This window comes from Haliotis asinina, chromosome 1, assembly GCF_037392515.1.
Source record: "Haliotis asinina isolate JCU_RB_2024 chromosome 1, JCU_Hal_asi_v2, whole genome shotgun sequence".
NCBI lineage: Eukaryota > Metazoa > Mollusca > Gastropoda > Lepetellida > Haliotidae > Haliotis > Haliotis asinina.
Window position 1 is genome coordinate 35,905,792 of NC_090280.1, and position 26,930 is coordinate 35,932,721.

Genomic DNA, 26,930 nt, shown 5'->3' on the forward strand with positions numbered 1-26,930 from the left:
AGCAGGTCATATATTAGTAAACCTCTAAGAAAGTCATCCCTGAATCATGGGACGTTTGTAAAAATGCATACTCTCTGGAATGCATCCGTAAAGCATGCACATCATACAATATCTCAAAAGTAATGGTTGGAATCCTCACTTGCTCGCTGCCAAGCTTATCTGGGTATAAATTTCATAAGTGTAGTGAATGCTGTTCAGGTTTCAGAACTGATTTAAAAGACGATGATGCACAACCCCAACACCCGTGGTAACATGGACGTGAATCAGGCGTTTATTACCTGTAGTTGACTTGTGAGGAAGCAAGTGTTCAGTCAAGTTTTGTTTTATTTGTTGTTTAAGGCAGTACCCGGCAGCATTCCAGCTACCGGCATATGGGCGGTGGTCTGTATGTAATCAACTTTAGGCCAGACAATCCAGTGATTAACCGCATGAACATTGATCTATTCCACTATTCATCTGATATCAGCAATGGGCGTTGTTTAACAGGAATAAAATGAAGCACCAAACCACTGACAATTTTCAAAACAGTTTGCTAAAGGCGGTATGTACAGTTTGCACTGATAAATAAGTTACTGTTTTATTCAGCCTTCCTTTAGGGCACTTAGTTTCTGTGGTGGACAAGAATAGCGCTTTGGGCAGTATTCCAACAAACTCACCATGAACACTGACTGATTGAGTTTGGTTTTACGCTGCTTTTAGCAGTATTCCAGCAACATCACGGTGGAGGAAACCAGAAATGGGCTTCACACATTGTACCAATATAGGGATTCGAAACTGTGTCTTCGACCTGACGAGCCAACGCTTTAACCATTAGGCTATTCCAGTTTTCCCCACCATGAACAGAGTAGGTAATTAATTATAAAATGTAATAAGCTGACAATACCTCCACCAAGTTATTAATTCTGGAAGGTGGGTGAGTGAGAATTGTCTCATATTCCAGCAACACCCTATCAGGAACATCAGAAACCGGCTTCATTCCACCCATCAGGTTATAGAACCTAATATGACAGGTGAATGCTTACCAACCTGGCTACCTCATTGTCACAGTTTGTTTGAACCATTTCAACATCATCTCGTCTATAGATACATGATGGTGTTCGGGATGGAGAATCTCAAGTTTTCCACTGCACTATGTATAATATTGAGGCAACTCCAGTATAGTAACGTCATTTAAGTCTCTATGTGAAAAGTTAGCTACTTGTAGAATTATCTCGGTTTTATGATGTTCTAGATTTCCAATAACTCAAGATTTATTGGTAGTTCAGATTATTAATTAAGGTCAAACAGTTGCTCGACATGTTCAGAGGGCCAAGGCTGATTGGTGTTCTATATGACCCGTGACCCAAGGCTGATTGGTGTTCTAGATGTCCAGAGAATCAAGGTTTATTCATGTACCAGAAGACTAAAGAATCAAACCCAAACTGCTGCTCCACATGTGTGTTGTTACTGGTGTTCAAAGAACCATGGCTTACTGGTATTCTAGATGGCCAGCGAACCAAGGCTTGTTGGTATTCTAGATGTACAGAGAATCAAGGCGTATTCCTGGTATAGAGAGAACATGGTTTATTTGTATTCTAGAATACAAAGAATCAAGCGGTAACAGCTGCTCTATACCTGTGTTCTTACGTACAGGTGTTTCAGATGACCAGAGAACCAAGGCTTATCAACATTCTAGATGACAAGAGAGAACAATGCATATTGGTGCTCAAGATGATCAAAGACAACAAGGCTTACTGGTGTTCTAGATGACAGAAAGAGCAAGGCTTACTTGTGTTCTTAATGACCAAAATTTATGATGCTTATGATATCTTTATAGTGTTTTGTATCCGTGGAGAACATGTCTGATACACATGTGGATATATTAATGTATGTTTAAAGTATTGTATTATGGGTCAATTGGCCTTGAAACAATAAACAATTGAGCTGAATTGAACTGATGACGAGGGAACCATGGCTTATCAATATTCTAGATGACCAGATAGAACTAGACATATTGGTGTTCTAGATGATCAGAGAGAACAAGGCATATTGGTTTTCTAGTTGATCAGAAAGAACAAGGCTTTCCGGTGTTCTAGATGACCAGAGAATCAAGGCTTGTTGGTATTCTAGACTGCCAGTGAACCAAGGTTTACTGGTGTTCTAGATGACCAGAGAATTAAGGCCAAAGTGTTGATCTAGATGTCCTGAGAATCAGGTCTTGTTTCTGTTCCTGATATCCAAAGAATCGAGGTTTTCTGGATGTTCCAGATATCCAGAAGATAAAGGCCAAATATTTTCTCCAGATGCCCAGAGAATTATGGCTCTTTGGTTGATCCATTTGTCCAGAGAATATGGGACACATTCTATATATCCAACGGATTGAGACCAAACTCGAGGAGGACTTGTTTATTTTTGGCTTGGATGTGAGTAGACTTCTCCTCCCACATGGTTTTGGCCATGTCAATCTTGGCCTCCAGCGACTCCAGAGCTTCCTGTTAAACAGAAGGACAGGGGTTACTATTCAGTTTGTGAGTTCAGCAAGTTATTCAAGTCTTCAAGTTCTATTATCTTCAAAACACCTCCAGTGACGTCAACACTAACTTGATGCGTGTGATTCCTTCCATGGATATATAAAATGTCCTTTGGATATCCCTGACGTTGTAGTCCATGAAACTGGATTATCTAGAAGTGGACATTAAACTCAAACGAATCATATCTTTGATGTTGTTCTGAGTATACTCTTACCCTGAGTATGTTCTCATAGGCCTTTTCCATGCTGCTGATCTTCATCTTGAGGTCATTGATCTCGCTGTCCTTCTCACGCCTCATGACCTCCTGCTCCTCTTTTGTCTTTTTCAACTCTGCCTCTGTCTTCTCTGCAGCAGCAACATTGGCGTTTCATGAATTTGAAGCAACTCACAAAATTGACTTTTACACTTAACCTAGCAACATCAATAATTATTTGCTAATATACAGCATGTACTGAATAAACAGACCAATGAAACTCCGGGTTAAAACTGATCTTTAGTAACCCATGATTGTTGTGAGAGGTGACTAACAGGATCAGGTGGTCAGGTTCAATGACTTGGTTGATACATGAGTGGATCAGTTCAGTTGAGTAGATCAATTCCTATGCTGTTGATAAGTGGATTGTTTGGTCCACACTTGATTATTTAGAGACTGGAATATAACTGGAATATTGTGGAGTGTGTTGTAAAACTAAACTCTCTCACTCAAGCGCTGAACACCTTTATAAAAAATTATTATTACTGGTATCATCATGACTACTTTCTTCTGGGAAATGGAAACTCTGATTCACTAGTTTAACTAGTGTCATAGTGTCATAGCGTATCTACAGTCCTCTATGTACAAAACTTCAAAATATTAGCATTAGTGTCATTAAAGAATAAATTTAAGGACATGGTTGGTAATTTTTAAACATAAGGGACGTTTTGTAAAGCCAATAAAGTGTCGAACATAGAGAAACAGAAATTAAGGAGCAACCATTCAATACTTTAGAGAGGTTTGGCATTTTGTTTGGATTAGAACTATGATTCCATAAACCAAAGATGCTCTTTTGACAATTATTTTGTGGCAGACTATATTCTTATATTTACAAATGTTTCAGTCAAAGCATTTCTTTTCACAGCTCTGGGGATGATTCAGTTATTTCTGAAATAATCTCCAGAATGCTTCTCATCATACTTCCTTTAGGGAACACTGAGATAAGGTATTGGAAATTTGCTGATTCTGCATTTCAAACATTTTGAGGTTAGGGGAGCTCAATTATCAATACCTTGGTATTTGTCTGCTGATGTTTCCTGGTTTCAAAAGATGCTTTCTCTTCTTAATTGAGGTGTCAATATAGTGAAATGGTTCAGTATTAACACAGAAACATTACCAGACACTTACACCATCACATACTTGTGACGTATCAGGAACATTGTTTGTTTACCGCTGCACCATCTACACTACTGAGGTACGATGACATGCCTTGACCAAGTCAGAGAGTTTGACCACCAGATCTTGTGTATCACCTCTGACAAAAAAATATCAGGTGGTGGAGACCAATTCTAACGCAAGTCTTCATGGATGAAACATACCTGAGGGTACTTAGTAACATATTTGATATTAGCGGCATTTAGAAGTTGTGTAGATGACAAATATATTTTATGGATCAAGCTTCTTTATTCTTTCCACACAATGTTTCAGGACTATTACAGAGCCCTTCATCAGGTAAAGTGACAGTTTGGACTAAACTGTAACCATCACTTCACCTGATGAAGGGATTTGTCATGATTCCGAAATGTTGTGTGGAAAAAATAAAGAAGCTTAATCCATAAAATATCTTGGTCATATCTGATATCGTCAAACGTTACATTGAGAAATGTTTTTAAATCAGATAAAGTTGCTGAAATACGAGGACATAATCAACCAAGGCGAGATAACTGAGCGAGGGGAAGATAACCAGCTCAGGGGAGATAACTAACTGTCTTGGGGAAGATAACCAGCACAGGGGAGTTAACTGAGTGTCCAGGGGAGATAACTGATGAAGGGGAGATAACTGACTGAGTGTCTGGTGTGTCCTCTCCAGCTCTGTCTCCAGCTGGTGTATTGTCATGCCCATCTCCGTCTGCATTGTCTTGTACTGTCGCGTCATGTCTGAAAGTCAATAGTACAACTTAATATCATCCAAAACTACAAATACCAAAATACGAGATATCACATGGTGAAATCAAAACGCTTACTGGCCATAGCGATGCAGTCAGTTACTGTTATGTGACATCATGAATCTTTCTCACATTGGAGCTTGTTACTGTTGTATGTTTAATAGGGTTGAGTATTGTATCCAAACTCAAGTTTGGAACTCGAGAAAAAGTGTCTGCAGTGGTGTCTGCCAGTTTAGTTTCTATGATCCCTACATTAGTGCCAGTACCAATCTATTGTTTTGTATTTATATGGCTCAAAAGTCTCAAACATACAATTATATGACCAATAAACATTCTCAAAACTATTAATGTATAATCACATAAAGGAAATACAAACGTTATTAGTATTTTTTATTACATCATGAAATTTACTGATCATGGTCACAGAAATTGCCGATCATATCGGGGGAAACTGTTCACGAAAAATGTACCACAATATATTGTATTGTGAAGTTTGAACAGCAATATACTGGTTAACCAGTATATTATAACCCTAATATTTACCCCTAAGGTAGTACATTCTCTATTTTGTTAATTGCAATCTGTGTTTGTAAATTACAGAGCATTACTGAATATTTACTATTAAAAAAATACATCTGAACATCCATGAAATTGAATCTTTTCAGTGGGTTGGTTATTCCTAGCAAAATATCCTCAACAAAAACATATGACATCTGAACCAAACATGTCATGTTGTCATGGTTACTGCTCCAGTTGTCCCGTGAAGGTTCCGGGGTAGAACAGGCCTCCAGCAAGCCGTGCTTGCCATAAAAGGCGACTATGCTTGTCGTAAGAGGCGACTAACGTGATCTTGGTTGACACATCTCATTGGTTCTGAACTGCACAGATCGATGCTCATGTTGTTGGTCATTGGATTGTCTGGTCCAGACTCGATTATTTACGGACCGCCGCCATATAGCTGGAATATTGCTGAGTGCGGTGTAAAACTAAACTCACTCACTCACTGCCCCAGTCCTGCCCAACTCACCAGCATTAATAGCCAGCTGGTCTTCTTTATGTGATGCCAGGTCTTTCTCTGCTGCTGTCATTCTCTGCTGCCATCCTTCACTCACCACATTGGCACGCCTCGTCAGCTGCTTCCGCACCGCTAATAGCACATTGACAAGAGAAAATATTGTGTGACTCAAAAAAGACTTTTATATCATAAAATCCTGACATAAGAGCAATATTTGGGAGTGGTTTGTGATGAATGTAAGTTTGGAGTTACCTCCCTAAGTATGCTCCATAAAAGAAATTCAACCAGGGTCTGATGAAAGTGTATGCGAGGCAATGGAATATAATGGTGCAGATATCAACAGTCATTTCCACAGACACACATATTGTTATCAAACTCACATTCATTCTGTATTTGAAATCAACCTGTCTACAATACAAGCATGACACAGGCCCCAATTTGCCGAAGCAATTTAACAGAGTTTCTCATTGGCCTGTATTTCTAAAAAAAAACAAAAATAAATAAAAAACCAGATCTGAACAAAAAAACTTTACTTTGCTATCTACCAAACTCTAAGAAACTGTCCGCGGAATATTATAACAAGGATTAAGGAATCTTAAATATAAATCTAAAGATGAGTCCGGTGGGGATAGGGGTGGGGTGTTTGTGGGGGAGAGACAGAGAGGAAGCATAATACTCGAGGTGTTTTTTGGTGTGTGGGGGGTGGAGGGATGATGGGGGTTGGCTTGTCCAGGATTCTGTTTTCAGTGAGTAGTTGTCACCAGTAGACCCATTTGGGACCACTATATAGCTGGAATATTGCTGACTAACCCACTCTCAACTAGGGGACATGAGCATTTGGCAGAGTTCAAACTCATAAATTACAAGGCAGCAATTTGTTTTGAGTGCACTTGATTTCTAGTAACCAATTTAAGTGAACTCATTGGGCATATTAGATAAATTGAGTGAAGCGTATTCAAATAGTAATATCTATCATTGTGCCTGTATATAAAGAATGTAGACATGGTTCCCACCTTGCTAAATGGCAAACGCTCAAGTTAACACACCTAAGTGGAGGTTAACACTTAATCCATCTAGGTCACAAGTTTAAGGTTAAGAGCACAAAAGGTGACCGAGTTCATTGAAAATTTATGAAATGTTATCATGAAGAGAAAATATACCAAAAATGTTCAGTTGCTGAAATAAAAGACTTGAGATGAAGTTGTAGTTTGTTTGCTGAAACAGACAATAAATTAATCCCCTGCTGTGTATGGGAAGATCGTGCATTAGAGAATATAAAAATGATTTATTTAGAACAAATGTGTCCAGCAAAACACGAACCCCCTTTTGGATTGGTACATGTTCCATTAAGGAAGGGAGGGGGGGCAGGCCAATTTTATCAGCTTCACTGTCATAATGATAAGCAACAAGCTTCAAACAACAGTCATTATCACATGACGTGAAGTACTGTGAACACATTAACACCTTTACTTGATTATCATGGACAGACAAGGTAGTATGCCTCTCACATCAGTTTGACACAAGCATATGCATGGATACCAATATTTATAGGAAGGCAGACAATGTACAGCGTATATCAAACTTACTACAATGTACTGCATATATCAAACCCAACTACAATGTACTGCATATATCAAACTTTACTACAATGTACCGCATATATCGAACCTTACTACAATGTACTGCATATATCAAACCTTACTACAATGTACTGCATATATCAAACCTTACTACAATGTACTGCATATATCAAACCTTACTACAGTGTACTGCATATATCAAACCTTACTCTCAGCTTCCAGTATCAAACCAAATAAACCAACTTTGCAGACATACCAAGTGTATGATATTATCATCTGTCTAAGTATACTGTAGTTTCAAAATATTGATAATCATGTGCACTCATGGATGGCTATAAGCTACATGGGGGCGCAGTGGATGTGGTGTCTAAGGTGCCAGGCTACTAATCTAGCGAGCTTGGAGGTCCCTGGATCGAGCCTACCTGTGACCAGGCGTAAAAAGCCTTGGCGTCATCTTTGTGTGCAAACTCTTTGTGCAGACTCTTTCAGTGTGTTGTCACAACCCCTAGTGTGCAATACACAACCCTCTGCATTTAAAAGAACCCTAGAATCCATTGGTAGAAGACCAGATGGTGGCCACACGAATACGTGCAAACACCTCGTTGTGGGTACAGCAATGTGCAGTAAACATGGACAATGTACTGTGACTATCTGTCCCAGTCCACCCTTCTGTGAATGGGTACCTCTTAAAGATGGGAAAGCCACATTAACTCGGTGTGCCTGGTAGGATGCAAGTGTTGTATGATCCCCAGGGAGTTCAGATTGAAAATACTATTGTGATGGACATCCAATGATCGAGGGAAAAAACAAAGCACCCTTGAGCATTTGAACTCACCAGATATTGGCTCTATACAAATATCTAGTCGTATCGTATTTAGCAATGCAAATCAAGAAAGATAATTACCGACATTTTTGTTTCTAAATAAAATGTGTTGTTTATTTCATTGTAATGCATTCATCATCATAATCATGATCAGTGATTTCTTAGTAGGCCATGCTGATTCCACAAACCAAAAATAGTTGACTGTGAGTATCAGCACAGACGACTGTACTTGCAACATAAACAAGTCTAATGCTTTGTTAGAGCTATGTGAAATTGTTACTTGGTGTATTTACAAATTTGCTGATTGACAAACTATATTATTACCTAAGTGATCCTTAAGTGCCTCAATCTCGTCCATTGTCCGCTTGTACTTATCTTCAAGTTCCAGTTGGGCATCTGTGGGAATTATAAAAAACAAGCATCAAACATTGGAGAGATGATAAGTTGAAGAGAGAAGGAAAGTTCATCTGGCATTGAAAGACATAGTATTATATCACTTGAAATAAAAAGAAAAATTTTACAATATAAATACATGAATATAAGTATCTAAAAGCAATATGAGGCAATAATTGAACTAGCCATGAATACATCTTGGTTGGTTATAGGTTTAGGTAACCCTGTCAACGCTCATACATAAAATATTTTCCCCCAAATGATTTTAATTAATGAAAGATAACTCTCAACAAAAACAGAAATGTCATTTGTCTTACCATGATGTGCATTAACAGGAAAGAAGATTCTTACAATTGGACATTGCGTTATTCATACAAAATGAACTGCTAACTCCTTAACAACTAGATTTTTAAAAAAAATGTTATTAAATCACCAGATGTTTGACCACCGAAGACCTATCGTGATTTCTCAGCTTACAATGCAAGCACATTCTCAACACGGACTGTAAAACCCCAGGAAAACTTAATGACTTTCTCCACATATACTGACATTATCGAAAAATGTTTTTCACAAAACACCCACCATCCTTCTTCTTGCCTTTCTTTTTGCCCTTTCCTTTCCCTTTCTTCTTCTTAGGAGGCATTTTGAAAGAACTTCACAGACACAACACAACAAGTGCTTGCCGTCTTCCTGGTTGCCAATGAAGCTACTCTCAGCAGCGACGAACACGGCGTATTTCTATTGGCTAATATTTTTAACTGGTCCGCGGCTATTGCGCGCTGTGCGTCAATAGATAGTAATCAAGACTTGAACTGTTCAGTTATTTTCTAGGACTGGTTGGTTGACTGACCTGTGTTTTTTTTTTTCAAACTTTCTTGATATGAAATAACAGCTGGGTGTGGGTGTAGTGGGAAATTGTCACAAATGAAGAGAAAGGGGATCACGAACTGCGAACAAATTAAAGGGAGTTTGATGTCTTGTTTTTTTTTAATTTTAAATTTGAAAATTAGAAAATTATTTGGGACCTTAGTAATGTGGGCTGGGTTGTCATGTTCCCTATATGATGAGGCATGAAAAATGTTAGATAAAATTGGGAGTCCAAAGTCCATCCCCAAGACAATTATAGATAAAATTTATCAGAATTAAATTATATTATTAATATTATTATACTAATGACAATTCCCAATATTTAATCGACAAAAAAATACTATATACTTATTTGGGGAAAATACTTTTCAGTGTTCCTTTGCTGTATATGTCAGCTATGTTGTAGTGCTCTGTAAACAGTCGTGTTTTGATCAGACAGTCCAGTGACTGGCATCGTGATAGTCAACCCTCTCTTTCGGGTTACTTGTTCTGAGGCGCTCATTTGGCCAGCTACCGGTTTCGACCGACGTCAACGGGAAATGTTTCGTATATTTTCTGGAGACATATTTAAAACACTGAAATAATGTTAGTATTCTAATTTTCCTGTTGTAATAACTTTCAAACGTCGTTTTGACTATTGTATGATTCAGCCCAACTCGTCCATAAACATTTGTTAACTGTGAGAACTGCGTTTTCAAAATATCGCCCCAATGTATATTAATTGTTTGCTCTTTAACGTCAGTCTTCATTCTCCTCACCTGTACAATGAAGCTCATTTCTAGTGTCTCCCACCGTGGTATAACTGGAATATTGCTAAAATCGGCGTATTACCTAGCGCACACTCACCAACGTCAGTATTGCAGCTACAGATGGTGGATATGATATGTTGGGAGAGAGTCCCAATTGATACATGCAGGTTTTACACTGTGGTGAAAGTGTCAACACGAAGGATGGTGCTAACAAATTATAACACGATCGGGGCGAACCAAGATTTTGATTAACTTACAATTAATCAGTTCCTGTCATTCGCACGGGACGCAACTTTTCACAGCCACTTGACCACCTGTCCTCTCTTGAATCTAGTAACAATGGTGATAGTAACAGTCCGTTTATGTGGCGATCATATCCGGGCACCTGTTCACCGCGCTTCGTACATTACTATGCGCAGTCATTGGATAATATCGTACTTTTTCAACTCACTGGGCAGAATATTTGCCATGCTGCCTGTTAGACGCAATGAACTAAACTCTCACGTTGTCAACACCTTTACGGGTACCCATTATACAGCTGGTGAACTGAGACAATCTTGTCCAAGAATACTACGCAAATGTGCCCACTTCGGCAACCGAACCCAGTTGCCTCCATCGGGGATCGAACCCGGGCCCACAGCGTGATAAGCAGACATATTATCACTGCACTGTATGCGCTCCTCGCAGTATGATGAAAGCGGATCATGCTTCGAATTTACTGACAATCGTGACGCCCAGTCGCACATAACATCTTTTAAAATATACTGAATCAGAGCATACATGTAGTATGTGTGAAATTATCAGTACAACATACACGCAGCATTGCGGGAAGCGTACCTTCAAGTTCTGAATTCACAGTAGCCAAGGATCGTTTCATATTTCGTTCACACCAGTTAAAATCAGAAGCAGTCTAGCTATTCTCCAAACGTTCGTAGCCCTACGAACGTCTTAAGCCCATTCTCAACACATTTGACTACGGTCGAAGTTAGGAATTATTACGGCAACGAACGTTTCGAGAATAAGAGGCCAGGAAAATATGGCAACCACAGGAGCTAGGTGTTTGTTGTTAACTGTAACAGTAGTGAGGACAGGTTTCACTTTGATATGATTTGTAAAGCAAAAAAAGCTATTATGGCAAAATATGTTTGTGAAAGATTTTATGTTTACACACAGTCTCTTCTCTGATTCACGCACAATGAGAACTCTTGCAATTAATGTGCAAGTAAGCAGTGATCTTGAGGCAGTGCTGGGTTAGAAATGGCCTGGCAAATCTTTCTTGTCATAAGAGGCAATTATCTGGATCGGGTGGCCAGGCTTGCTGAATTAGTTGACAAATGTATCCCATTTGCGTAAATCGATGTTCATTAAGTTGATCACTGGGTTGTCTGGAACAGACTCGATTACGTGCAGTCCGTCGTCAAATAGCTGGGATATTGCTGGGTTCGGCGTTAAAAAACCCACGTACCCCACGAATAGATTGGCCATAGCCCGATTGTAAAAACGAAACGAAACCCCTTAGGTTCTCAAAAGATAAAAAGAAAGAAGAGCCGTTAGGTATTTCCCGGTAGTTAGCCCTCAATGTATCATCACTGTTGCACTTGCTTTGAATATATCTGAAACAACACTTGGATCTTGTGCAACCTACATTTACTTTTATCAATCTACAGAAGAAACCCGTTTGGTTGGCTGGTTGATTTGATATTAATAAGTAATAATAAACGCATTTATAATGCGCTAAACGCCATTCACGATGAATGCTCATAGCGCTTACAATCAAAGCACAGCACATGCTTATCCCGATAAACCAAGCTGCCTGTCAGGCGTCATAAGGTAATAGTCACAGGCCTTATCCCATCGGGTACCCATTTTCTGCTGGGTGGTGTCATTTACATTGTAATGTAACTCTATAAATATCACCATCACCCCCAATCCCCAGTCCCACCGTTAGTCCTAAAACGCTGTATGTGGTTTTTCTGCTAATATCAAACTGAAGACCTTTTTTGGAAGAACTTTTCACCTTGTGCTGATTAGTTTTTGTTGAACATTGCCACAGTCTCTTTCAGCAATATGGCGTTGGAATAAATGAGTCTACTGATGCTATACAACAACGGTCTTTTTGTGTTCTTCCTCCGAATTGGTAGTTATTTCAATTTGGAGGCGAGGAACCTGTTTGGAAGCGAATACGAAACATATTCCAAATATTAATAATACTATTTTAGTGTTAGCTTATATTCTACCTGGTTTCGATACATTTGGAAGTAAAGACACTTTCTTGCCTTTACACATTGTAACTATGTGTGGATTCGAGGCAGGACACTTATTCTCGATGTAGCCCTAAGAATTCTTACCTTGGACCATAGCCAGTGTGTCTAGAATATGCTTAAGAAGTTTGTTGGGCTACAAACGTTTTCAGAACAGCTAGCCAGTTCTGAGTGACAAGTGCATTTATCTTACCTCACACATGAATGTCGCTTTCTGATTGGCTCAGCGATATTCTATTATTTTCAATGTACCCCGCTTTCAATGTACACCGCTTGGAATTTCGAACTCTTCTGGTGCTTCATGGTGGCACTTCTTTGTCTCGAATAACATTGAATCACGCATGAAGCACGGAAATTACCGATGTTTTACGATTGGAAATCGATGGAAGGGAGATAGGTCTAAATCTGTTTACCTTGTGCCACCTGCAAAATGGCGATTCTCCTCGCCTCACAGATGTGCCTCAAACAGTTCAAAATTAAAACTCAGGTGTTCAGTAAGATAAATACGTTGTTCACTGGTCCCTCGCCCTGCGGCTCCGTGAATATGAACAAACCTCGAGGGTACCTGCGCCCATGGTTCCAAAGAGACCGGTGAACAACTTAAAGAGTAAACCCCTGGGGCTCTCGGAGGGGGTCTCCATCCCCCCTTGATGAAAGCTTGGTAGTCAGTTTGTTCTGCTTTTACCATGGAGAGTCTCTTGGTGACACACATGTACGCGCACGCACGCACGCACGCACGCACAAAGTTCTGTATCTATCAACTTCTGGACATAAGGCACAAGCAACCAAGAATCCTCTGCAACGGTTGCAGAAACAACAAATGTTTCCGAAACACATTTAACTGTAAATGTTTATTCACAAACAGAACATCTGTGAGTTCTCAAATGTTACTGTCATGGCTCACATTAACAAAATGCACTGCGAGTGAATAATGAACAGAAACAGCTATATTAATATTCATTTGACACCTCACTGGGGGCTGACCTATTTCAGCTTCATTCTTGATTAGTTCTGGATTACATCTGATAATTCAAGCTACACACAAAATCACCTCCCATGCTGTCAAAAGTGAGTCATTGAGTGACTTCAGTTTTAAGCTGCACTCAGCAATACTCCAGCTATATGGCAGTGGGCTGTAAATAATCAAGTCTGGACCAGAAAATCCATTGATCATCAGCATGAGCATCGATATGAGCAATTGGGAACAGATGACATGTATCAAACAAGTCAGCGAGCCTGACCACCTGATCCTTTTGGTTGCCTCTTATGTTAAGCATAGTCACCTTTTGTGGCAAGCATGGGTTGCTGAAGACCTGTTCTACCCTGGACCTTTATGGGTTGGAGAGTGAATGAATTTACTTTTATGTCGCACTAAGCAATATTCCAGCTATATGGCGGCAGTCTGGACCATACCATGCAGTGATCAACAGCATAGGCATCAATCAAAAGCATTTATGTATGGACACTTTGTACAGTAAAGACTCTTATAATAACTTTCCCCACATTATTGACAGACACACTGGCATACACTTCCTACACCTTTACCTTACAATTGCAAACCTTGTAGCAAAACACAGACAACACCAGTGACACTAACGAGTTGGAGAAGGGTCTCAAAGGCTCAGAGGATCAGCCTGGTCTAAAGAGAATCTGATAAGCTATGGGAGGCCAGGGGAGGCTTAGATAGGGAGGCCCAGAGACACATGGACAAGCTGAACTGGGTTCAATATGGCAAGACAGAGACTTGGGCAGGCTGACGGTGGCCTACACAGGATGAAATAGGCCTAGTGTGACTTGGGTGGATTAAAATAGACCATGGGTGGCTTAGCATGACTTGGATATGTGGAAATAGGCCCAGGGTGGCCTAGAAAGACTTGGACAGAAACAAATAGGCCAAGGGTGGCCTATCATGACTTGGGCAGTGGGAACTAGGGTCAGGGGTTATTGCCTCACTCCATCTTTCTATTATCAGTCGGAGACTGAGTCCTTGTGTATATCCCTATAGAAGGTTCTGATGGAGTTCCACTGTTTTTCCCTGATCCACACATGCTTTCTTCTTTCCTTGATGAAGTCAACTGCTTGCTCTGGAGTGTAGTTGTAAGTCTGAAAAAATATGGGCAGTCTATACAAAAAGTATACTCCCTATGAACTAAATGGGAAAACAGAGAGAAAGCTAATATTATATGTACAAAATTGCTGACCCCCCAAAATACATATGTGCAAAATTGATAACTCACCTACCTCCAAAGAACAAAATAGGTGACCCCCGTGAAAATCATCATTATGCCTCCCTAGACATAAATAATAAATGGTCCTTAATAATGGTGGCTTCTTGACGCCTAACTCTATCTTGCAGAACATCATCAAAGTAATCGTTACACCAAGAACCGGGGTTCGATTCCTCACATGGGTAAAATGTGTGAAGCCCATTGTTGTGTTCACTACCATGATATTGCTGGAATACTGCTAAAAGCAGTGTTTAACTAACTCAACCACTAACTCATCACTCTGATACTTTTACCCCCTACCTCCATCAGATAGCATGCCACCACTGTGGAACTGCGTGTTCTCCCAGCCTTGCAGTGAACATAGACTGTCTCCTTCCTCTGCCTGTACTTGGCAATGAAGTCCACGGCGCGTCGGATGTTGTCTTGGGATGGAGTACCCACATAGTCTACTGTGGGAAGGTGAAGCTGCTTGATGCCATAATGCTGGAGATCCTAAAGTGGCAGAAAAACCTTCATTGGCCATAGGTTCAATACAAGTCTTTTACATGCAGGGTTGGAGTTAGTGATCATATTTTCAACATATTAAAGGTGGGGTAGGGGTGTTGGTTGTGTGGGTTTTATGTACAAAATTGCTGACATGCCCACACCAACACCCTACAAGTACATGTGCATAAAAACACAAACCAGTCTCATCTAGGTTGAGCTGTTTTTAGACTGCTCTTAAGGGACAGGGGTTTCCATTGTACCTTGGAAGAAAGGGAGATAATATATGATAGCATAATATAATACATGAGTCAAGATAAGGAAAAATATAACTGTTATTTTGTTTGTCGTTAAATGCAGCAATCTGTAATATTTCAGCTATTTTGGTGGCTAGTATTTTTTATGCAACACCCAGGTGAGGACAGAAGTAACTATTGAAAATGAAAGTCAATTGTAATGCCATTTTATTTGTATTAATACATGCATTATGAATCTCACTGAGCAGTCTTGTACTAACGACAAACTGTGTTCATAAAGGAACTAGTACAGTTCACCTCAGTAAGGAACCAGTGTAGTTCACCTCAGTGAGGAACCAGTGTAGTTCACCTCAGTAAGGAACCAGTGTAGTTCACCTCAGTGAGGAACCAGTGTAGTTCACCTCAGTGAGGAACCAGTGCAGTTCACCTCAGTAAGGAACCAGTTCAGTTCACCTAAGGAACCAGTGCAGTTCACCTCAGTGAGGAACCAGTGCAGTTCACCTCAGTGAGGAACCAGTGCAGTTCACCTCAGTGAGGAACCAGTGCAGTTCACCTCAGTAAGGAACCAGTGTAGTTCACCTCAGTGAGGAATCAGTACAGTTCACCTCAGTAAGGAACCAGTGCAGTTCACCTCAGTGAGGAACCAGTGCAGTTCACCTCAGTGAGGAACCAGTGCAGTTCACCTCAGTGAGGAATCAATACAGTTCACCTCAGTGAGGAATCAGTACAGTTCACGTCAGTAAGGAACCAGTACAGTTCACCTCAGTGAGGAACCAGTGCAGTTCACCTCAGTAAGGAACCAGTGTAGTTCACCTCAGTGAGGAACCAGTGCAGTTCACCTCAGTAAGGAACCAGTGTAGTTCACCTCAGTGAGGAATCAGTACAGTTCACATCAGTAAGGAACCAGTGAAGTTCACCTCAGTAAGGAACCAGTGCAGTTCACCTCAGTGAGGAACCAGTGCAGTTCACCTCAATGAGGAACCAGTACAGTTCACCTCAGTGAGGAACCAGTACAGTTCACCTCAGTAAGGAACCAATACAGTTCACCTCAGTGAGGAACTCACCTCTTTCGAAGGTCCAAGACTCTCAAGCTCAAAGTTCTCGTTGACCGACACTAATGCAGTGACATTCTCCTTGGCAACCAACTGAAACAGAATAGATTGAGTTCAGTTTTATGCTGCTTTTAGTAGGAAACAGGCTTCACAAAGTGTATCCATGCAGGGAATCAAACCAGGGTCTTTGGAATGATGAACGAACACTTTAATCACTAGGCTAATACCCCTTGAAACAGAATGAATCACACAATCCAGTGACTGTCATCCTGGGTGCTGTTTCCCTAACCAACCTGAGCTCTATGCCACTTGTAAAACCCTAAAATCACAATGTTACTGTGATGTTGCGGTTGGCAACATCACACTTACCAATCCTACACAAGTCAATCATAAGGTTAAGATCAAAAATCTAAGTTGCTCATGACCTACTTTGGATCTTTAAAATCAATCACAGAAAAGCTAAAAAATGTGGCTTTCAATCCTCTATGTGAAGAAGTGTGAGCATTACACTGTGACCATGTTTTTCAAAACCACTCACAGATTCTACCTGTAGATACATTATCTGATGATGTACTTGTGATGTCACACCTTGTTGATGCTGATGAACAAGGTTCAGCCATGATTACACAATGTCATTTAGAAAGTGGTTTACACTTTCTCAGTGAAGAACAATTTCTAGTACAGTTTTGAGTTGAGTCCCTTCTGGGATTTGTACCCACACCCTCAGAGACAGGTACCTAATCAACAGCACACAAAGTCAGCTGCGATTCATCCACATATGATGACGGTTACCCAACGTTCATCCTCACTTCCCTCTGAAACCAAGGTGTTCAATGCCCTAAGATTTCTCAGGAAGAGTGAAGTTTTTGTTGCATTGGGAGATCTTATGGGATATCTAAGTTAAGCATATCTAAATTAAAGACAAAGGGAGGTAACGTGTGCCTTGCACTTTTCGACTTCTCCCATGAAAGAGTGTTAACCTTAGCTTAGAATGTATTGTAAGATCAGGAACAATTATATCGGCCAAAGATCAGTTTGTGGAACGGGTGTAACTTTTAGCTAAGATGTTCGTAAAATTGGCGTTACTTGTTAAGACTGGTCTCAGATAAGATTGGCTAGTGGAATGGCACCCTGACCTCTTTCAAGATCCACTTGATAGGCAAAGCTCCCAACACGACTGTGTCATCAATCCGGTTATAGTACTTCCTTGATGTCACCTGCCCCATGAACAGCGTGTAGCCCACTGTGGGGTAGAATGCAAGTTTGGTGAACATGGCCATTGTGACCTTCACCTCATCCTACTTTCAGCTGAAAACAAAATGGAAGTGTGTATTACATGGAACATGCATGAAAATAACTGGTCTTCTATTTCAATATAACCATCACACAGAAATGTTTAAAGTGACTTAGGATAGGTCAAGAATGTTTTTAAGATAATCTCGTCAGGACCAGGCAATCAAGTGGTAAACAGCAGGAGCATTGATCCAAACAGTTGAGATACAATGACGTGTCAGCCAAAATTTATAAGAACTTCATCCTGTCCATGGATGATCAAGAATTGGGTTTTCATTCTAGAACGGATTGAATCCAAATTCTGATCTATATCTTAACATGGGTTTGTAGTCAAAATGGCCTAAGGACAATAGGTCCGAACTTGAAAAAGTCAAATGGGCCAACGGAAAGTCAAAGGGGCTTTTTGTCCTTTGCTCCTTTTGACCTGTTCCCTGAACTGGTGGCAGATCAAAATTAATATGATCTCAAGCAAAACTTGTTGTTTATCACCAGTAGTGAGTAAACTGTTTTTATTGTATTACCTACATAGTTACATCAGTAACTACAGACTCTGTATAATGGCATATGTAATGCATATGGTCATTGAATGATCGATAGTATTAGTAAGGATGCTCAGTGTTATTTAGTCAACAAACAAAATCGGAAAGAATTCCTTCCATTCCCCTACTTCGTTTTCCGGGAGTAGTGCACTTTACCGGGCGCACTTTTTCCGATTTTATATACTGTTATCAGGTCTTTTTTCCATTTTTCATTTGTTTGATGTTTTCCTTTGAGATTTTGTGGTTAGAGTTCCTCACGTTCCCCTATCAGAAACAATATTTATACACTAATATATTCTAAAATTTATCAGCAAAACCCAACACCACAATTTGTACAGCCCTCACAATAATAGCAAAAAAAAATTCGAAAATAATAACAGTATCTAGGGTCGAGAAAAGTTGCGTTATCTCATTAAATCTGTGGGAAAACGGGCTAGAATCTTTGAATGGCATTTAGAAGAGATGCATATGAAGGCCAGAATTTATGGATGCCAACTCTTTTGATTCTTGTCTTTTGAGGAACATGATGTTTTGGAGTAAATTCCTACTCGGTTCATCGGGTGATCATTTGTCTACGTTTGGTGTTAGCCAGTCTCCCCGAACAATACCTGAACATCGAACCAACAGCTGATCACATGTGGCCTTGCACGGTCCCGCTACACTACTTCTCTAACATGTCTACTTATCATAGAACTCCTTACACCGATAACTCTCCTTCGCCAAACAACAATAAGTCAAGTGCGCAGAGGGAGCTTTCGGCTTAATATGTACAGACGGAGCACAGTTATTTGTGAATCTCCATCATTAGCTTTGTTTTCGTAAAAAATAATTTGCCTAATTTTTTGTTGGGTATTCTTAGAAACTTAGGTTTAATAATAATTGACCGCGATCAAACTGATTTTTTCATTTATTGAGCAAATGAAGCTGAAACCGGGACGTGCCTGCCAAGGGAGCAGTTGTTAATCGGATCTTTTCTCAGCCATTTAATCAAAACGTAGCAGACGTTCGTGAAAATATCTACATATCAGTACATAAATACTTATCAAACGTCCTTTTGATGTAGTAAACAAGTAACACCAAATTGTAAATGACTACGTGAATAAAATCTTACAATAGGACCTCCATAAATAATGTAAAGTTGACTGGTTTTAGTTTCGCATACAGGTGCAAAGTTCATTCAAAGGTTGATCTGTTGACCATGTCGGGACTAAGGGTTATCGTGGGCTGTAAACGTGTGATCGACTATGCTGTCAAGGTAACGGATTGGTTATCTATCATCCAAAATCTACGTTGGGTGAAAATTCCACCCAACCCTTTCTGAACGCGCATTGGTGCTGGAATGATAGTGTCCTGGCTTGTGATTCGTCTGAAGTTTTCGTTCTTATACATGTATAACGCTGAAGAATGCTAATGCAGTGTTCGACCGACCAACTTTACATCAGTTCAGTTTATTATAAAATGAGACAGCTTTTAACGCAACCTAGCCTGCTAGGTTGCATAACAAATTGATATCTAATTTTGTACAGCCAACTGGTTATTTCAATTTTCATTGCATTACACTTGTGTCCGATATGCCTCGGATATTGCGTTTAAAGAAAAGTAAATGCAACCCCAATATTATCATTATCTTTGCAGCGCTCCTTTAAAAGTGATTGTGATAATATCGAATAATTTGTGTTGTTACTCAACTTCTTGCCACATGATGGAAAGATTGGAAGTGTTACATAAGTTGTGATTGCACTTGGTTTACCATAGAAATGTAGGTTGACAGTTGACATGTATCCCAAAGTATGCTCACGTTCAGTTGCATGAGATCTGTTAGAGTTTCATGAATCTTAACTTCATAAGAAACAGACTCATCATTCATTGGCTACAATGAGTGATATGTTTCAGATTGACTTGATGGCTGAATGTGTAAGTTCGACCTAACTGCAGTTTGGATAATAATTAGCTTACTGTGTTTTGCAATACATGATGAACTGGACAATTATTTGACCAAGTCACAGGTTCAGTTTTGGTCTTTCGGTTACCATGGTCCCTATAACCATTGCCTTGCTGTGTTCCCATTCAGATCCGCGTTAAGCCTGACAAGACTGGTGTGGTGACAGAAGGGGTGAAGCACAGCATGAACCCCTTCGACGAGATCGCTGTGGAAGAGGCCATCAGGATGAAGGAGAAGAAGATCGCCAGTGAGGTTATTGCAGTGTCATGTGGTCCTACACAATGCCAGGTTAGTAGAGGGATGTATACATATCACATATAGTATCAGTGTGTCATGCTGCAAGGTTCTTGTGCCTTCCTTCTCCAGTTTGCATGACTTGATTATCTATAAAGCAAAATTCAGCTGACTTTTAGCAATATTTTCTCTGCCATGCATGGTATTATGTAATAAATATACCAACTTCCATAAAAATCTAATATTGCAATACTTGTACGATACAAATGAATAATCTTGATAAATTTGACAACACAAGCTATGTTTTGACGTGATTTGTTTCACCATCATATCATACTGAATGCTTAAGTGGTTTTTACAAAATTCCCAATTGCGTTACCTAGGAGACGCTGAGGACGGCCATGGCGATGGGGGCAGACAAGGCTATCCATGTGGAGCTGGATGCTAAGCAAACTGAGATGATCCAGCCCCTTCATGTTGCCAAGATACTGGCCAAGATATCCCAAGAGGAAAAGGCAGATGTCGTCATTGTTGGCAAACAGGTAACAGTTACCCTGGCAACAGTTGCTTAGAACAGTTTTTGTTTGGAAAAGGGGTCCAAAGTTATTCATTTTGAGCCTAGTTTATATTGGATCACAGAGATACATGTTATCTTCTGAAAAAATGGGTCAGGGTGCCCCAGAGCATCACTGTGATCCCTCAGTGCTTGTTGATCATGTTGATGGTAATTGGATGATGAGTTTGTTACCATGGTAATTGATGTGTCGGGTTTTGACTGCAAGCACATTGGACAGATGACACATACGTCTTGTGTTACCAAGGTGACAGAGGTGATGAGAAGTGTGACCATGGTTACGTGTTGAGCTGTATCACCACACTGCTCACAATGGCCGACATATGGTCAGAAATGAATTACTTCCTTAACAGTAACGTTGCAAGATCCCACAGTCGAAGATGATTAAGCATTTTTCATCAAGAAATGTGTGACTTCTTACGAAGTTCAACATATCACATAGGCATGAATCTTAGTCATCAGTCTTAGTTGTACAGCATTCATATCACTTCTTATCTTGTTCAGATTTCCAGTAACCATGGTGACAATGAAGTCTGAGGTCGGACTTCACCACTCCCTGCTGTGCAGGGATTTACAGGAAGTGAATTCCTGTGTCCTATACACATAAAAATTGACAGTGGATGCAACGAAATTTAACATCGTGTCCACAGGGATGCAGAAAAAGTCCAAATACATTTTGTAAATATTTCAATCAAGTAACAATAACTCATCACTGAGTTTGCTAATAGCTAGGTTATAGTATCATCTGTAATTTGATTACTGTAACAATTACTGTGATCAGTATGTACAGTAATATTGAAGTGTCTTGGACCCCCATTTTTTTGTCCAGGCCCTGATTTCTTGAAACAAACTGTAGTCTGAGTTTTTATCTAAGTTTGAGCGTTTACTCAAATTTGAGAAAATGCATTTCCTAGAATGATCTGAAACTGATATTATACTTAAACGTCATAGACAATTTGAGTTTGGTGGATAAATTACTTAAGTTGTGTGGGCTTTTGTATTTTATAAATGCGACCGTTTAAAAACTTCAGCTGTTTTGAATTGTCAAACTCAGTTTGAAATTTGAGTAAAACCTGAAGTTTCTTTTTAGAAATCGGGAACAGGACCCATAAAAATTATGATTGTGAGTCCCATGGACCGTCGAGTACAGAACTCAAGGTAAATCCCTGCTGCTGTGTTTGTTGTAGGCTATAGATGACGACTGCAACCAGACTGGACAGATGACTGCTGCCCTGCTGGACTGGCCACAGGTGAGATAGTCTGCCACATGGGTAGCTTGCCATGTATACTGGACAAAATAAGTTAGGGATATAGGTATTTTTATTATTGATATTTCATCAGTGTGTCAATGAGTAGATAGATGATTATTCATAATTTCAAAGTTTACATATATCCCTAACTATTTTTGTCCAGTATAGATACTGTCCAACAAAGATAGTTTACCACATGGATATTATAAAACAAGGATAGCTTGCCATATGGTTAGTCTGCTGAAGGATAGTTTGTGTCATGGATATCAACACAGATATGCAACCTGCTCTTTTCTGCTAGCATGTTTTCATATTTTTAAGATTTGAATTGGATTGAATTGGGGCATTTGTGTATCAGGTGTTCTGTGATGAGAAAATGGACATCTAGTAAGCACAAATATATAGAATTGAGGAAAAAATAGATACATATTGCTAGGGAAATACATATACAAGGGATGAACAGGTGGCCCTGTTGAATTAGTGGCCACTGTTCTGGAGCATTGTAGTTGGTTTTTCTGGTGGACACTTAAAATAATGACTCAAGTGGCTCTCCCTTGTGGACCCCTCTGTTGGACTGTCAAGTGAGCGCCTCTGAGGGACCCATCTGCAGACACTGTAGTGTACCTGTCTAGTAGAGCCTGTATTGGGCCCCTGTAATGAAGTCCTCAAGTGGTCACATTTTTGCATCTCTTTAAATGACCTCTCAAGTGGACCTCTCATGCAGACACTGTGGACCACTGTGGACCACTCTTGTTGACCCTTATAGTGGACCTTTTAGTGGTCTCTTCTTTTGAACTCCTCTAGTGGACCCATCTCGTGGAGTCTTTAGCTGACCCCTTTATATGACCCCTCTAGTGGACCCCTCAAGTGACACTTGGTAATGAACCTACTAATACCTGTCTAGTGTAGAGGCCTTTGGGATTTCGACCAATATGGACATCAGACAGTATGATATGACTTCCTTACTCTTTCACGCAGGCAACATTTGCATCGGAGGTCACCAAGAACAACGGGGACCTGACCGTCACACGGGAAATAGATGGTGGCCTGGAAACAATCAAAGTGAAACTCCCAGCTGTCATCACTGCAGATCTGCGTCTTAATGAACCTCGATATGCCACTCTCCCCAATATCATGGTAAGCCTGACAAACCTCAATATGCCACACTTCCCAATATCATGGTAGATCTGATGAACCTCTATATGCCATGCTCCCCAATATCATGGTCTGTCTGATAAACCTCTATATGCCACGCTCTCCAATATCATGGTAGTTCTGATGGACCTCTATATGCCATGCTCCCCAATAACATGGTAGGTCTGATGAACCTCTATATGCCATGCTCCCCAATAACATGGTAGGTCTGATGAACCTCTATATGCCACGCTCTCCAATATCATGGTAGTTCTGATGAACCTCTATATGCCATGCTCCCCAATAACATGGTAGGTCTGATGAACCTCTATATGCCATGCTCTCCAATATCATGGTAGGTCTGATGAACCTCTATATGCCATGCTCCCCAATAACATGGTAGGTCTGATGAACCTCTATATGCCATGCTCCCCAATAACATGGTAGGTCTGATGAACCTCTATATGCCATGCTCCCCAATATCATGGTAGGTTTGATGAACCTCTATATGCCATGCTCCCCAATATCATGGTAGGCCTGACAAACCTGGATATGCTACGCTTCCCAATATCATGGTAGGCCTGACAAACCTGGATATGCTACGCTTCCCAATATCATGGTAGGCCTGACAAACCTTGATATGCCATGCTCCCCACTATCATGGTAGGCCTGACAAACCTCTATATGCCATGCTCCCCCAATATCATGGTAGGTCTGATGAACCTCTATATGCCATGCTCCCCAATAACATGGTAGGTCTGATGAACCTCTATATGCAGTGCTCCCCAATATCATGGAAGGTCTGATGAACCTCTATATGCCATGCTCCCCAATAACATGGTAGGTCTGATGAACCTCTATATGCAGTGCTCCCCAATATCATGGAAGGTTTGATGAACCTCTACATGCCATGCTCCCCAATATCATGGTAGGCCTGACAAACCTCTATATGTCATGCTCCCCAATAACATGGTAGGTCTGATGAACCTCTATATGCCATGCTCCCCAATAACATGGTAGGTCTGATGAACCTCTATATGCCATGCTCCCCAATATCATGGTAGGCCTGACAAACCTTGATATGCCATGCTCCCCAATATCATGGTAGGCCTGACAAACCTGGATATGCTACGCTTCCCAATATCATGGTAGGCCTGACAAACCTGGATATGCTACGCTTCCCAATATCATGGTAGGCCTGACAAACCTTGATATGCCATGCTCACCAATATCATGGTAGGCCTGACAAACCTTGATATGCCATGCTTCCCAATATCATGGTAGGCCTGACAAACCTGGATATGCTACGCTTCCCAATATCATGGTAGGCCTGACAAACCTGGATATGCTACGCTTCCCAATATCATGGTAGGCCTGACAAACCTTGATATGCCATGCTCCCCAATATCATGGTAGGCCTGACAAACCTTGATATGCCATGCTCCCCAATATCATGGTAGGCCTGATGAACCTCTATATGCCATGCTCCCCAATATCATGGTAGGCCTGACAAACCTTGATATGCCATGCTCCCCAATATCATGGTAGGCCTGATGAACCTCTATATGCCATCCTCCCCAATAACATGGTGTGTCTGACGAACCTCTATATGCCACGCTTCCCAATAACATGGTAGTTCTGACGAACCTCTATATGCCATGCTCCCCAATGTCATGATAGGTCTGATGAACCCTGACATGTGAAAACAATTTTGTCCATTTCCCATTTACAGCAATATATATTTATCAGACAATTATTTTTCCAATTATACCTGGGATGATTGAGTGGTTAAAACATTCGCTGATCTCATCAAAGACCCAGGTTTGATTCCCCACATTGGTATGATATGTGAAGCCGATTTCTTTTGTCCCCAGCTGTGATATTGCTAGAATATTGCTAAAGGTGGTGTAAAACTCAATACAACCATCCAAGGGTGAAAACATTTTTTGTCAGATCAGAGGTAAAAATATTTTCTCGAAACCATTAATACCATAATTCCAGTGCCCTATGAACTCAACCCACAGCACAGGAAGTGGTTGGAATCCAGATGAGATATGACACAAAATTAGCAGACTTCTGCCAATTCTTTCCTTTCCTTATATCCGGTGATACATTCAGCCTGTTGTCCACAGAAAGCCAAGAAGAAACCACTGACCAAGAAGAAGGCAGGTGACTATGGTGTGGATGTGTCCCCATCTCACCAGATCTTGTCGGTGGAGGACCCCCCGGTGCGGGAGGCGGGGCAGAAGCTGGAGACCACGGAGGACCTAGTTGGCAAGCTACGGGAAGCAGGGCTGCTGCCTTCGTGATGACTGGATGATCTCCTCCCCTCACAGAATTTGTATGTTGATATTCAGGTTCTTTGAGTCGTGTTTCGTTTGTTCCATTTTGGGATGGTTTAGTTACTGTTTTTTATGAAACAGTATATCAGGTCTGAGTGTGAACTGGTCTTCAGCAGCCAATGCATGTCGCAGGAGGCAACTAACAGGATCGCATTATCAGGTTGACTTGGTTGACATTTGTCATCTGTCACATGTAGATCTATGCTCATGAAGTTGATCCCTGGATTTTCTGGCCCAGACTTGATTATTTACAGAATGCTGCCATATAGCTGGAATATTGCCGAGTGCAGTGTAAAACAACAAACAAATGCTTGATTATTTACACACTTCTGTGATATAACTTGTTTTCTGCAGCTTTGAATAACAAATGCTTTCTCATTCTCCTGGTTTAAAACTAAGCAACTCTGCCTTGAAATCTCTTCCTCACTCTTTCATATTCCTATTTCAGGTATGAATGTAACCAAGAAGAGTTGTCTCCCATGATAACAGGTGGATAATGAGACACTGCCAGTGGTTGCGCTCTGTGTGTATGTTGCTATGTATACAGTCTGTAATTACAGTGTAAAATATGTAATAATGATTGTGTTGATGACAGTTTTGAGTGTGATAAATTAAATATTAAGAACCTGGACTGTCTAGTTTTTTTTTTTGCATCAATGCTCCGAATGTTTGAGATGTATGCTTGGAATGAATTTACAGTAGTCACAGAAAAAGCTATGTCTTGGCATGTACTATATTGATACTTGTTAGACCAATCATAAGTCATTGTTTTCTTTTGGAGACAAATGGACTGAATCTTACCCTTGAAATTTGTCTATTTTGACCAAGACTAATATGAAAGACTAATTTTGTTGTCTCTGTAGCTTTCACATGTCTCACTTGAACAAGACCATGCTTACATGTTCAGCTGCAATACGTAGTAAGAATGTAGCGTTGAGAACTTATTGTGAAATGTAGATGGAAAATGCTGCTAGTTACTGGAAATGACCATCAGTGGATTCATGTTGACCTCAGCTCAGTTTAGTTGTCCCAGGTTTGTGGACTAACATGAATTTCAAATGCTTTTATGTACAGCATTTTGGGTTCAGCAATACAGGTCTCTCAATCTGACTGTCAAACTTGTGTGGACATCGAAATATTTGTTTTATCAGGGTGCAAGACTGCCAATAACTAGGCTCAGTCAGTTGTATGTGAAAATAGAATAAATCTTTATATTTGATGAGTGTAAATGAGTGGTCATTTTAAAACAAGGATTTTGCAGGGAG

The 26,930-nt window shown here is 40.3% G+C and overlaps 3 protein-coding genes across 3 annotated transcripts; 1 reads left to right on the forward strand and 2 right to left on the reverse strand.

Annotated features, from left to right (window-relative positions):
• Positions 1–1,539: 1,539 nt before the first annotated feature.
• LOC137278630 (dynein regulatory complex protein 12-like) lies at positions 1,540–9,183 on the reverse strand. Its single transcript, XM_067811116.1, has 6 exons — positions 9,043–9,183; positions 8,392–8,463; positions 5,677–5,796; positions 4,549–4,641; positions 2,725–2,855; positions 1,540–2,471 (listed from the first exon to the last, which is right to left on the reverse strand). Exons 1-6 carry the CDS (start codon positions 9,101–9,103, stop codon positions 2,343–2,345), a joined length of 606 nt encoding a protein of 201 aa, XP_067667217.1. The 5' UTR covers positions 9,104–9,183; the 3' UTR covers positions 1,540–2,342.
• A 3,985-nt stretch (positions 9,184–13,168) lies between these two features.
• Positions 13,169–18,929, reverse strand: LOC137278639 (phosphatidylglycerophosphatase and protein-tyrosine phosphatase 1-like). Its single transcript, XM_067811129.1, has 5 exons — positions 18,798–18,929; positions 17,494–17,665; positions 16,370–16,450; positions 14,866–15,057; positions 13,169–14,440 (listed from the first exon to the last, which is right to left on the reverse strand). Exons 2-5 carry the CDS (start codon positions 17,635–17,637, stop codon positions 14,306–14,308), a joined length of 552 nt encoding a protein of 183 aa, XP_067667230.1. The 5' UTR covers positions 17,638–17,665; positions 18,798–18,929; the 3' UTR covers positions 13,169–14,305.
• A 406-nt stretch (positions 18,930–19,335) lies between these two features.
• Positions 19,336–26,296, forward strand: LOC137290828 (electron transfer flavoprotein subunit beta-like). Its single transcript, XM_067821973.1, has 7 exons — positions 19,336–19,444; positions 20,261–20,419; positions 20,749–20,907; positions 22,127–22,189; positions 23,168–23,326; positions 25,456–25,664; positions 26,114–26,296. The coding sequence occupies exons 1-6, from the start codon at positions 19,388–19,390 to the stop codon at positions 25,630–25,632; spliced, it is 774 nt and encodes a 257-aa protein (XP_067678074.1). The 5' UTR covers positions 19,336–19,387; the 3' UTR covers positions 25,633–25,664; positions 26,114–26,296.
• The last annotated feature ends 634 nt before the right edge of the window (positions 26,297–26,930 follow it).

Coding starts and splice junctions, on each gene's coding strand:
- LOC137278639 (XM_067811129.1), bottom strand. CDS start 17,637: ATGGCCATGTTCACCAAACTTGCATTCTACCCCACAGTGGGCTACACG. Junction 16,451..17,493: donor TCAAGTGGATCTTGAAAGAG/GTCAGGGTGCCA, acceptor ATTCTGTTTCAG/TTGGTTGCCAAGGAGAATGT. Junction 15,058..16,369: donor GTCTTGGACCTTCGAAAGAG/GTGAGTTCCTCA, acceptor CTGCCACTTTAG/GATCTCCAGCATTATGGCAT.
- LOC137278630 (XM_067811116.1), bottom strand. CDS start 9,103: ATGCCTCCTAAGAAGAAGAAAGGGAAAGGAAAGGGCAAAAAGAAAGGC. Junction 5,797..8,391: donor GGCACTTAAGGATCACTTAG/GTAATAATATAG, acceptor ATGTGCTATTAG/CGGTGCGGAAGCAGCTGACG. Junction 2,472..2,724: donor CCTATGAGAACATACTCAGG/GTAAGAGTATAC, acceptor TCTGTTTAACAG/GAAGCTCTGGAGTCGCTGGA.
- LOC137290828 (XM_067821973.1), top strand. CDS start 19,388: ATGTCGGGACTAAGGGTTATCGTGGGCTGTAAACGTGTGATCGACTAT. Junction 19,445..20,260: donor TGATCGACTATGCTGTCAAG/GTAACGGATTGG, acceptor GTTCCCATTCAG/ATCCGCGTTAAGCCTGACAA. Junction 20,908..22,126: donor TCGTCATTGTTGGCAAACAG/GTAACAGTTACC, acceptor TGTTTGTTGTAG/GCTATAGATGACGACTGCAA.